The sequence below is a fragment of the Oncorhynchus nerka genome, linkage group LG3 (genome assembly GCF_034236695.1).
Source record: "Oncorhynchus nerka isolate Pitt River linkage group LG3, Oner_Uvic_2.0, whole genome shotgun sequence".
Classification (NCBI taxonomy): Eukaryota; Metazoa; Chordata; class Actinopteri; order Salmoniformes; family Salmonidae; genus Oncorhynchus; species Oncorhynchus nerka.
The window spans coordinates 60980817-60993503 of record NC_088398.1 but is presented as its reverse complement, the minus strand read 5'-3'; the positions used below and the strand labels follow the sequence as shown (position 1 = coordinate 60993503).

Genomic DNA, 12687 nt, shown 5'->3' with positions numbered 1-12687 from the left:
AATGTTACTTTGAAACTAACTCAATTCTGCACTTTTTACTATTTGGTGAATTTGGAGAAGACTAATGTTCTGAATGGACAACAGTAGTATCGAAAACTGGAACAAAAAGGACATTGTCTGAAATTGGAGTGGATGCATTTGTTGAGAAAATATGCATAAGTGGGAAACCCATTTGAGGTGTCAAAAATGGTGAAGTATGAGCTTGGAAAAGTGGGGTCTGTCGAGCAACCAGTAATGGTCTTATTTGGATTAATTGTATTTCTGAAGAAGAGAGGAAGATTGCAGTGGGCCTCAAAAGAATCCAGACAACAGTAGTTTTCTGTTTTGAACTTTGGAGTAGAGCACCCATCAAAGGAGTCATCTCAGGGGTGACGACAGATGTTCAGGTTGAATACCTGAAGAGAATTATTGGTGTGGTGGTGCCCGGTTATTTACCCGCTCGGTGAATGAAGAAATGCCACTTTTAAAAACTGTGCAGCACTAGCTCTGGCTGCTGCAGAAATGTTTTTGGGACTCAAGGATTCTACACCTGAAGACATGCAAAGGGTACTGGCCCGGAAGACCCACCCTACATATTTTTACAGAAAAGTTGTTTGATTTAGCTTATTTTATTTATCGATTTTTGGGGTCGTTTTTTGGTAGTTTATTTCGTTTTTTGGGGAATCCTGTTTCCATCCTGCATAGTAGGTGGCGGGATGCACATTAAATTGTGTGATCGCCAATATACCATCGATGAAGAAGATTTGACCTACGTTCGTTGTGACGTATGTACGTTGGTTGAAGCGGAAATGACCTGAGGCTAAGCATTAGACAGCACCAAAATATTGAAATCCTTTCGTTTTCAAATCGTACAGTAACCGTGCAATATAAGAACACATATCAGATATTCAGTTACACAGATTACCGATTTCGTTAACGATTGGGTACTTAAATTGCGTCGATCAAGATGGAGGTAAGTTTGGTCCAACGACAAGGAAGTGTTTGTAGCATATTTGGCTAGCTGGCATAGCTAACACTAGAGATGAGAACTTAATCACCATTGTAATAAACTATATGCGATACTACTGCCTAATGAGCTGCTAACAATACTTTTTAGTTCTCATACATCTTACCAAAATTACTGGTGTAGTTAGCTAGCTATTAAGGTACTGTAACGTTAGCCATGGACAACTAGCTAGTTGTTTCCTTATCCAGAAGTATTCACATGCTTCCATATCACCAGGCAAAGAAATCTAGCTAACGTTAGATGAGTTTAGTTACGTGATACCTACTCGTCGCTTCTTTTAGGGTTTGCCTAAGCTGCAAAGGTGAGATTGGTGTGGGTGGGTTGGGCATTGTTTGAGAGCAGTGTCAAATCCGTGATGCATTGTAGTTAAATTATAGCTGACTGACTGATCTAGAAAATAATAATGAGTAGCTAGTAATGTATGATCAAATGTGATATGTAGATCATTCAGTTAGTTGGCAGTTGTATGGTGTGTATGTGTCATACCTGTATCCTGTTTTATGTCATATTTTTTTCTCTACAACAGCAGGACACCAGCCCAGAGTCTGTGACCTCACCTCCTCCAGGTGCTGCCGCTAAGTCAAAGGTGCAGCACATAATGCTTTCTATGTCTTACTTTCTATGTGTTACCTCTTTGTCTTACTATTACCTCTTTGTCTTACTGGTACCTCTTTGTCTTACTGGTACCTCTTTGTCTTACTGGTACCTCTTTGTCTTACTGATACCTCTTTGTCTTACTATTACCTCTTTGTCTTACTGGTATCTCTTTGTCTTACTGGTACCTCTTTGTCTTACTGGTACCTCTTTGTCTTACTGGTACCTCTTTGTCTTACTGGTACCTCTTTGTCTTACTGGTACCTCTTTGAAGTTGGACACGTTGTCCAAAGATGACCTCATCAAGTTTGCCAAGAAGCAGATGGCTGCCATACAGAAGATGAAGTCCAAATGTGCAGGTACATGATGCATCTGTCATACATTGTTTAAATCAAATCACATTTTATTGGTCACATAGACATATTTAGCAGATGTCATTGCAGGTGTAGCAAAATGCTTGTGTTCCTAGCTCCAACAGTGCAGTAGCATCTAACAATTCACGACTATAGACAAATCTAAAAGTAAAATAATGGAATAAAGAAATACATAAATATTAGGACGAGCAATGTCGGAGTGGCATTGACTAAAATACAGTAGAATAGAGTACAGTATATACAGTTTTAAATTTTTTTATTTCACCTTTATTTAACCAGGTAGGCTAGTTGAGAACAAGTTCTCATTTGCAACTGCGACCTGGCCAAGATAAAACAAAGCAGTGTGACACAGACAACAACACAGAGTTACACATGGAGTAAACAATAAACAAGCCAATAAAACAATAAACAAGTCAATGACACAGTAGAAAAAAGAAAGTCTATGTACAGTGTGTGCAAAAGGCATGAGGAGGTAGGTGAATAATAGGCCATAGGAGCGAATAATTACAATTTAGCAGATTAACACTGGAGTGATAAATGAGCAGATGATGATGTGCAAGCAGAGATACTGGTGTGCAAAAGAGCAGAAAAGTAAATAAAATAAAAACAGTATGGGGATGAGGTAGATAGATTGGGTGTGCTATTTACAGATAGACTATGTACAGCTGCAGCGATCGGTTAGCTGCTCAGATAGTTGATGTTTAAAGTTGGTGAGGGAAATAAGTCTCCAACTTCAGTGATTTTTGCAATTCGTTCCAGTCACTGGCAGCAGAGAACTGGAAAGAAAGGCTGCCAAATGAGGTGTTGGCTTTGGAGATGATCAGTGAGATATACCTGTTGGAACGTGTGCTACGGGTGGGTGTTGTTATCGTGACCAGTGAACTGAGATAAGGTGGAGCTTTACCTAGCAAAGACTTATAGATGACCTGGAGCCAGTGGGTTCTGGCAACAAATATGTAGCGAGGGCCAGCCGACTGGAGCATACAGGTTGCAGTGGTGGGTGGTATAAGATGATTTGGTAACAAAACGGATGGCACTGTGATAGACTGCATCCAGTTTGCTGAGTTGAGTGTTGGAAGCTATTTTGTAGATGACATCATCGAGGATCGGTAGGATAGTCAGTTTTACTAGGTTAAGTTTGGCGGCGTGAGTGAAGGAGGCTTTTGTCAAATAGAATGCAGGTTCTAGATTGGATTTTGGATTGGAGATGTTTAATGAGTCTGGAAGGAGAGTTTACAGTCTAGCCAAACACCTAGGTATTTATAGTTGTCCACATATTCTAGGTCGGAACCGTCGAGGGTGGTGATGCTAGTCGGGCGGGCGGGTGCGGGCAGCGAACGGTTGATAAGCATGCATTTGGTTTTCCTAGCGTTTAAGAGCAGTTGGAGGCCACGGAAGGAGTGTTGTAAGGCATTGAAGCTCGTTTGGAGGTTAGTTAGCACAGTGTCCAAGGAAGGGCTAGAAGTATACAGAATGGTGTCATCTGCGTAGAGGTGGATCAGGGAATCGTCCGCAGCAAGAGCGACATCATTGATATATACAGAGAAAAGAGTCGGCTCGAGAATTGAACCCTGTGGTACCCCCATAGAGACTGCCAGACGTCCGGACAACATGCCCTCCGATTTGACACGCTGAACTCTGTCTGCAAAGTAGTTGGTGAACCAGGCGAGGCAGTCATTAGAAAACCAAGGCTATTGAGTCTGCCCGATAAGAATGTGGTGATTAACAGAGTCGAAAGCCTTGGCCAGGTCGATGAAGACGGCTGCACAGTACTGTCTTTTATCGATGGCGGTTATATGTTTTGAGCGTGGCTGAGATGCACCCAATCTCAGAATTGTTGGTGACCTTCCTAAGCCAGGATTCAGACACGGCAAGGACAATCAGGGCTGGCGGAGTGTGCTAAAGCAGTGAGTAAAACAAACTTAGGGAGGAGGCTTCTGATGTTGACATGCATGAAACCAAGGTTTTTTGGATCACAGAAGTCAGCAAATGAGGGTGCCTGGGGACACACAGGGCCTGGGTTTACCTCCATATCACCCGAGGAACAGAGGAGGAGTAGGATGAGGGTACGGCTAAAGACTATCAAAGCTGGTCGCCTCGAGCGTTGGGGACAAAGAATAAAAGGAGTAGATTTCTGGGCGTGGTAGGATAGATTCAGGGCATAATGTGCAGACGGGTATGGTGGGGTCGGAAGTTTACATACACCTTAGCCAAATACATTTAAACTCAGTTTTTCACAATTCCCGACATGTAATCCTTGTAAAAAATTCCCTGTCTTAGGTCAGTTAGGATCACCACTTCATTTTAAGAATGAAATGTCAGAATAATAGTAGAGAATGATTTATTTCAGATTTGATTTCTTTCATCACATTCCCAGTGGGTCAGAAGTTTGCATACACTCAATTAGTATTTGGTAGCATTGCCTTTAAATTGTTTAACTTGGGTCAAATGTTTTGGGTAGCCTTCTACAAGCTTCCCACGTTAAGTTAGGTGGAATGGGCCAAAATGCACCCAACAGAGCTAGTGTAACTGAGTCAGGTTTATAGGCCTCCTTACTCACACACACTTTTTCAGTTCTGCCCACAAATGTTCTATAGGATTGAGGTTAGGGCTTTGTGATTGCCACTCCAATACCTTGACTTTGTTGTCCTTAAGCCATTTTGCCAGAACTTTGGAAGTATGCTTGGGGTCATTGTCCATTTGGAAGACCCATTTGCGACCAAGCTTTCACTTCCTGACTGATGTCTTGAGATGTTGCTTCAATATATCCACCTAATTTTCCTTTTTTATGACGCCATCTATTTTGTGAAGTGCACCAGTCCCTCCTGCAGCAAAGCACCCCCACAACATGATGTGCCACCCCCGTGCTTCACGGTCGGGATGGGGTTCTTCAGCCTGCAAGCCTCCCCCTTTTTCCTCCAAATATAACGATGGTCATTATGGCCAAACGGTTCTATTTTTGTTTCATCCGACCAGAAGACATTTCTTCAAAAAGTACGATCTTTGTCCCCATATGCAGTTGCAAGCCGTAGTATGGATTTTTTTATGGTGGTTTTGGAGCGGTGGCTCTTCCTTGCTGAGCGGCCTTTCAGGTTATGTCGATTTAGGACTCATTTTACTGTGGATGTAGATACTTTTGTACCTGTTTTCTCCAACATCTTCAGAAGGTCCTTTGCTGTTGTTTTGGGATTGATTTGCACTTTTTGCACCAAAGCACGTTCATCTCTAGGAGACAGAACGCGTCTCCTTCCTGAGCGGTATGATGGCTGCGTGGTCCCATGGTGTTTATTCTTGCAGATTATTGTTTGTACAGATGAACGTGGTACCTTCAGGTGTTTGGAAATTGCTCCCAAGGATGAACCAGACTTGTGGAGGTCTGCAATATTTTTTCTGAGGTCTTGGCTGATTTCTTTTGATTTTCCCATGATGTCAAGCAAGGAGGGACTGAGTTTGAAGGTAGGCCTTGAAATGCATCCACAGGTACACCTCCACTTGACTCAAATTATGTCAATTAGCCTATCAGAAGCTTGTAAAGCTATGACATAATTTTCTAGAATTTTCCAAGCTGTTTAAAGGCACAGTTAATGTAGTGTATGTAAACTTCTGACCCACTGGATTTGTGATACAGTGAATTATAAGTGAAGTAATCTGTCTGTCTAAACAATTGTTGGAAAAATAACTTGTGTCATGCACAATGTAGATGTGCTAACCGACTTGCCAAAACTATAGTTTGTTAACAAAAAATTTGTGGAGTGGTTGAAAAACAAGTTTTAATGACTCCAACCTAAGTGTATGTAAACTTCCAAATTCAACTGTACATATAAGATGAGTAAAGCAGTATGTAAACATTATTAAAGTGATTATTGTTCCATTATTAAAATGGCTGGTGATTCCATATCTATGTACAGCACCAGGTTTAAAAAAACAAAACTATTTTCTACATTGTAGAATAGTAGTGAAGACATCGAAACTATGACATAATACATGGAATCATGTAGTAACCAAAAAGGTGTTAAATGAATAAAAATATGTTTTATATTTGAGATTCTTCAAAGTAGCCACCCTTTGCCTTGAGGACAGCTTTGCACACTCTGTGACAAGGTAGGGGTGGTATGCAGAAGAGAGCCATATTTGGTCCAAAAAAAACATGTCCATATTATGGCAAGGATAGCTCAAATAAGCAAAGAGAAACAACAGTCCATCATTACTTTAAGACAAAGGTCAGTCAATACGGAAAATGTCAAGAACTTTGAAAATCCATCAAGCGCTATGATGAAACTGGCTCTCATGAGGACCGCCACAGGAAAGGAAGACCCAGAGTTACTTGTGCTGCAGAGGATAAGTTCATTAGAGTTAACTGCACCACAGATTGCAACCCAAATAAATGCTTCACAGAGTTCCAGTAACAGACACATCTAAACATCAACTGTTCAGTGGAGACTGCGTGAATCAGGCCTTAATGGTCGAATTGCTCCAAAGAAACCACTACTAAAGGACACCAATAAGAAGAAGATACTTGCTTTGGCCAAGAAACACGAGCATTGGACATTAGACCGGTGGAAATCTGTCCTTTGTTCTTACAAGTCCAAATGTGAGATTTTTGGTTCTAACCGCCGTGTCTTTGTGAGATGCGGAGTAGGTGAACGGATGATCTCCGCATGTGTGATTTCCACCGTGAAACATGGAGGAGGAGGTGTGATGGTGTGGGGTGCTTTGCTGGTGACGCTGTCTGATTTATTTAGAATTCTGCATCAGTTCTGCATCAGATGACTTGGCCTGCACAATCACCCGACCTCAACCCAATTGAGATGGTTTGGGATGAGTTGGACCGCAGAGTGAAGGAAAAGCAGCCAACAAGTGCTCAGCATATGTGGGAACTCCTTCAATACTGTTGGAAAAGCATTCCAGGTGATGCTGGTTGAGAGAATGCCAAGCGTGTGCAAAGCTGTCATCAAGGCAAAGGGTGGCTACTTTGAAGAATCTGACAGTTTAAATACATTTTTATTGGTTTAACACTTTTTTTGTTGTTGGTTACTACATTATTCCATATGTGTTATTTCATAGTTTGGATGTCTTTATTCTACAATGTAGAAAATAGTAAAAATAAAGAAAAACCCTTGAATGAGTAGGTGTGTCCAAACTTTTAACTGGTACTGTATATAGGGCAGCAGCCTCCGAGGTGCAGGGTTGAGTAACCGGGTGGTAGCCAGCTAGTGATGGCTATTTAACAGTCTGAAAAACCTATCAGTCTCTCTGTCTGAGCTTTGATGCACCTATACTGACTTCGCCTTCTGGATGATAGTGGGGTGAACGGGTTGTGGTTGATGTCCTTGATGATCTTTTTGGCCTTCCTGTGACATCGGGTGCTGTAGGTGTCCTGGAGGGCAGGCAGTGTGCCCCCAGTGATGCGTTGGGCAGACCGTACCACCCTCTGGAGAGCCCTGCGGTTGCGGGCGTGGAAGTTGCTGTACCTGGCGGTGATACAGCCTGACCGGATGCTCTCAATTGTGCATCTGTGAAAGTTTCTGAGGGTCTTAGGTGCCAAGACGAATTTCTTCAGCCTCCTGAGGTTGAAGAGGCGCTGTTGCGCCTTCTTCACCACACTGTCTGTGTGGGTAGACCATTTCAGATCGTCAGTGACGTGTACGACCAGGAACTTGAAGTTTTCCACCTTCTCTACTGCGGTCCCTTTGATGTGGATAGGGGCCTGCTCCTCCCTCTGCTGTTTCCTGAAGTCCACTTCGTTTTGTTGAGGGAGAGTTTATTTTCCTGGCAAGACTGCCAGGGCCCTCACCTCCTCCCTGTAGGCTGTCTCCTCATTGTTGGTAATCAGGCCTACTACTGTTGTGTTGTCTGCAAACTTGATGATTGAGTTGGTGTGCTTGGCCACACAGTCGTGGGTGAACAGGGAGTACAGGAGGGGGCTGAGAACACAACGTTGTGGGGCCCCTGTGTTGAGGATCAGTGAAGTGGAGGTATTGTTTCCTACCTTCACCACCTGGGGATGGCCCGTCAGGAAGTCCAGGACCCAGTTGCACAGGGCGGGGTTCAGACCCAGTGCCCCAAGCTTAATGGGTACTATGGTGTTGAATGCTGAGCTATAGTCAATGAACAGCATTCTGAAGTAGGTATTCCTCAGATGGGATAGGGCAGTACGATGGCGATTGCATCTCCTGTGGATCTATTGGGGCGGTAAGCAAATGAAAGTGGATCTTGGGTGTCAGGTATGTGTGGAGGTGATATGATCCTTAACTAGCCTCCCAAAGCACTTCAAATCAAAGTTTATTTGTCACGTGTGCCGAAGTGAAATGCTTACTTACAGACTCTAACCAATAGTGCAAAAAAGGTATTAGGTGAACAATAGGTAGGTAGGTAAAGAAATAAAACAACATTAAAAAGACAGGCTATATACAGTAGCGAGGCTACATACAGACACCGGTTTGTCAGACTGATTGAGGTAGTATGTACATGAATGTATAGTTAAAGTGACTATGCATATATGATAAGCAGAGAGTAGCAGCAGCGTAAAAGAGGGGTTGGGGGGGTGACGACAGAAGTGAGTGTTACGGGGCGATTGTCTTTTAGTTCAGTAACCTTTGGTTTCTTGGGTACAGGAACAGTGGTGGACATCCTGAAACAAGTGGGGACAGTTGTAAAAACACTTCCGCCAGCTGGTCTGCACATGCTCTGAGGACGTGGCTAGGGATGCCTGCTGGGCTAGTGCATGCTTACATTTCTTACTCACATCGGCCATGGAGAACGAGAGCCCACAGTCCTTGGGGGCATGCCGCGTCGGGGGCACTGTGTTGTCCTCAAAACAGGCGAAGAATGTGTTTAGCTTGTCTGGCAGCAAGACGTTGGTGTCCGCGACGCAGCTGGTTTACCCTTTGTAGTCCGTGATTGTAGACCCTGCCACATACAGTGGGGCAAAAAAAGTATTTAGTCAGCCACCAATTGTGCAAGTTCTCTCACTTAAAAAGATGAGAGAAGCCTGTAATTTTCATCATAGGTACACTTCAACTATGACAGACAAAATGAGAAAAAAAAACAGAAAATCACATTGTAGGATTTTTTTATGAATTTATTTGCAAATTATGGTGGAAAATAAGTATTTGGTCACCTACAAACAAGCACTCATGATGAAATTACAGGCCTCATCTTTTTAAGTGGGAGAACTTGCACAATTGGTGGCTGACTAAATACTTTTTTGCCCCACTGTATGTCTCGTGTCTGAGCCGTTGAATTGCGACTCCACTTTCTCTCTGTACTGACGTTTTGCCTGTTTGATTGCCTTATGGAGGGAATAAATACATTGTTAGCATTCAACCATTTTCCCAGTCACCAGTCACCTGGGTAAATGCGGTGGTTTGCGCTTTCAGTTTTGTGCGAATGCTGCCATCTATTCACGGTTTACCATTCAATGTTGTGATCGTTGATAATATTAATACAGTAGCTGGTTGGATTTCCTTTTTTAATAATTGTTGTCCTTTCTGTTTCTCTTTTTTTTTTTTTTTTTTTTTTTACAGTTTTGGAAAAGGAGGTTGATACTCTCAAGTCTCAGCCAAAAGGCAATTCAGGTGACTCCATCATACAGGTTTGTGGTCTTAAAAATCTTACATGAGAAAATGTATAGTCTCATGCTGCTGAATTGCAAAGGTGTTCTGTTCATTTCTATTTTATTCATGAGTGATTGTCAGTAATGTGTTTTCCATTCTGTTCTACTAGGAACTGACCGAGAGGATGAGTGCCTTGTTGCTGGAAAAGGCTGAGACCCAGCAGAGTGCGGTGTTGCTGCGGAAGGAGAATGAGAAGGTCAAGCACCGGGAACAGGTGAACTATAGTAGACCATGTCATCTGTCTGTGTAGGCCAGACCAGTAGTCACCCACCCTGGCCCTTGATAACTACAGGGTGTTTAGCCTTTTGTTCCAGTCCAGTCCAACTTTGTTTTCTGTTGAATATGACCAGGATGCAGTAGGGAAACTGGCCACCCTGCTGGGAGAGTTGGACCAGGCCAAGGAAGACCACCAGAAGAAAATTGCAGCCTTGGAGAAGAGCTTAGACTCATCCCAAGCCAAACACAAAGAAGAAGTTGAATTCTTCCAGACGCTTCTGAGGAAGAAAGAAGAGAATGACAGAGAGAAAGAGAGCGAAAGAGAGAAAGAAAAGCAGAGAGAAAGGGAACACACAAACCAGAGTGTAGAAGCCGTTAGCTGCAGCCTGGAGTCACAGATCCTGAGTCTGCAGACAGAGCTAGCTGCAGCCTTGGAGCGAAGCGCCCAGGTGGCTTCAGCGCTGCAAGAAGACCACCAGAGGGCGCTGACAGAGGTTAGTTAATAATTTGTGTATAAAGAATGTCACAAAAGAAAAACCGTTACACTGTTGTAAGCTGATAGTTGATGAAGACCACTTGCTTTAAGTGTTGCAATAAAGTGTGTGTGTGTATTTTCCTTTCAGGCCCAGCAGGAAGTAGAGAACCTGAGAGAGGAGTTGGCTCAGCATAGTGTGCAACATGAAGAGGAGCTGAGAGCTCTGGAAGAGGACTTTGAGATGGAGAAAGAGAGACTGCTACTCCTCCAAGAGGAGCTCAGTGAGCAGCTGGCTCTCAAAGACAGGTGGGGCCTAGTGCTACACATTGGTGATGGACAAGCTAAGTCATACAATGTACAGTAAAATGCTTTGAGCAGATAGAAAAAGTGCTTTATTAATCCAATCTTCTACCTCTTGTTATGACAGCTTCCTGCAGGATGTGCAGGAAGATGAGGAGGAGCCTAGCGGCCGCAGCTCAGGAATTGCCAGGATGTTGGAGCTGTCTGGTTTAAGTCTGATTGATGCCAGTGATGGAGAGACAGAGAGCGGACAGCTACGATCTGCCCTGGAGGACCAGCAATCCCAGAATACCATGCTGCAAGACGAGCTGACCTTCCTGGGGAATGTGAAGACTGAACTGGAGGCGGAGCTTGAGAGGGTGAGGGAGGAGTTTCATACAGAGAAGGAGGAACTACAGTTTAAAATCGAAGAGTTGCTGATGACCCGGGAGGTTGCGACCCCTAACCATGATCTTCTGAGCCTGGAAACCCCTAACCGTGACCTTCAGGAGGCTCAAGCTTTCACTCAGCTCCAGCAGAGAGGCCCACAGAGAGATTCAGTGGACGGCCTACCTGCCAGTCCTGCTAGCCCCTCCAGCCCCAGACAGAGCCTGTCCTGCCATGTCCCTGGTGCAGCCCACCAGAGCCTGATCCTACAGCAGGGTCAGGCTCAGGAACTGAGGTCCCAGTGTGAGTCCCTAGACAGGAGCCAGGCGGTGGCTGAGTACGAACACACCAGAGACATCCTGAGAGGCCTGGAGACTGAGCTAGGTCAGGGGACCGGGGACTTCACCAGACAGTATGAAGCTATGAAGGAACAGGCGGCTTCTGCAGTCCAGGAGCTACAGGAGAGCGTCAGAAGGCTTACTGAGGAGCGAGATGGTCTGGTGGAGAGGGTGAAAGGGTTCGATGAAGACAGAGACAGCCTGTTGGAAAAGGTCCAGGGCCAGGAGAAGAGGCTGGAGAGCTTCCTAAAGCAGACACAGGCAGCCGAGGGGCTGAAGGAGCAGCTGCAGACGTCTATGGAGGAGAAGACTGCGTTAGCCCTCAAGCTAAAGGACTCAGTAGAGGCGCAGACAGTGTTAGCCTCTGAGCTAAAGGCATCTCTTGAGGTGCAGACAGTGTTAGCTGTAGAGCTAAGTGCTTCAGTGGAGGATCTGAGCAAGCAGAACGGGGAGATCCTCTCTCAGCTACAGATGAAGGAGAGTGCTGTTCAGGAGTTAGAGGAAACAGTCAATGTGGTGAGCACAGAGAGAGACAGAACACTGTCAGCACTGCAGGACAGAGAGATGGAGGTGATGAGGCTGTGGGAGGAAAGAGAGAGGGAGGTGGAGGAGAGTCAAGGCCAGAGAGAGGAGGTGGCTGAGCTACAGGCTCGTATAGAGGAGTTAGAGAAGGAGAGGAGCCTGCTGAAGAGTAATCTAGAGGTGGTGCAGAGGGAGAGTTCTAAGAATGTGCAGGGGAGCCCAGGGGAGGAGGTGGAGGAGCTGCAGGCTCGTATAGAGGAGTTAGAGAAGGAGAGGAGCCTGCTGAAGAGTAATCTAGAGGTGGTGCAGAGGGAGAGTTCTAAGAATGTGCAGGGGAGCCCAGGGGAGGAGGTGGAGGAGCTGCAGGCTCGTATAGAGGAGCTGGAGAAGGAGAGGAGCCTGCTGAAGAGTAATCTAGAGGTGGTGCAGAGGGAGAGTTCTAAGAATGTGCAGGGGAGCCCAGGGGAGGAGGTGGAGGAGCTGCAGGCTCGTATAGAGGAGCTGGAGAAGGAGAGGAGCCTGCTGAAGAGTAATCTGGGGGAGGTGGTGGGAGATACTGAAGCTCTACAGAAAGACCTAAGGGAGATGAAACTGGCCAATGAGAAGATGAGAACAGAGAACCAAGAACTACTGACACAGGTCAGCCAGGCTACAGAGACACTGGCAGACAGAGAGAGGGAGGAAAAGGAGGGAAGAGAGGAGGAGGAAGAACAGGCGGAGAAGGAGAGGAGAGGGCTACAACAGCAGCTAACAGAGAAGGACACAGTGATATCTCAGCTGAGAAGTGAGATGGCTGGCTTACTGGTAAGTACTTCTTCTGGCTTCTTTCCTTCAAAACATCTACACACCATCTAAAGGACATAAAGGGATTGATTTTTTG

General features: G+C 44.8%; 1 protein-coding gene across 3 annotated transcripts in view; it reads left to right on the top strand.

Moving 5' to 3' along the window:
- The first annotated feature begins 770 nt into the window (after window positions 1-770).
- LOC115111939 (GRIP and coiled-coil domain-containing protein 2-like) overlaps window positions 771-12687 on the top strand; it is a 32652-nt gene continuing 20735 nt past the window's right edge. For all 3 annotated transcript variants that reach the window (XM_029638498.2, XM_065014095.1, XM_065014086.1), the window contains exons 1-8: window positions 771-952; window positions 1533-1592; window positions 1875-1959; window positions 9501-9568; window positions 9700-9804; window positions 9941-10300; window positions 10430-10587; window positions 10709-12611. In XM_029638498.2, the coding sequence (XP_029494358.2) occupies window positions 947-952; window positions 1533-1592; window positions 1875-1959; window positions 9501-9568; window positions 9700-9804; window positions 9941-10300; window positions 10430-10587; window positions 10709-12611 (2745 nt within the window). In that variant the 5' untranslated portion in view covers window positions 771-946. The remainder of the gene's footprint in view (window positions 953-1532; window positions 1593-1874; window positions 1960-9500; window positions 9569-9699; window positions 9805-9940; window positions 10301-10429; window positions 10588-10708; window positions 12612-12687) is intronic.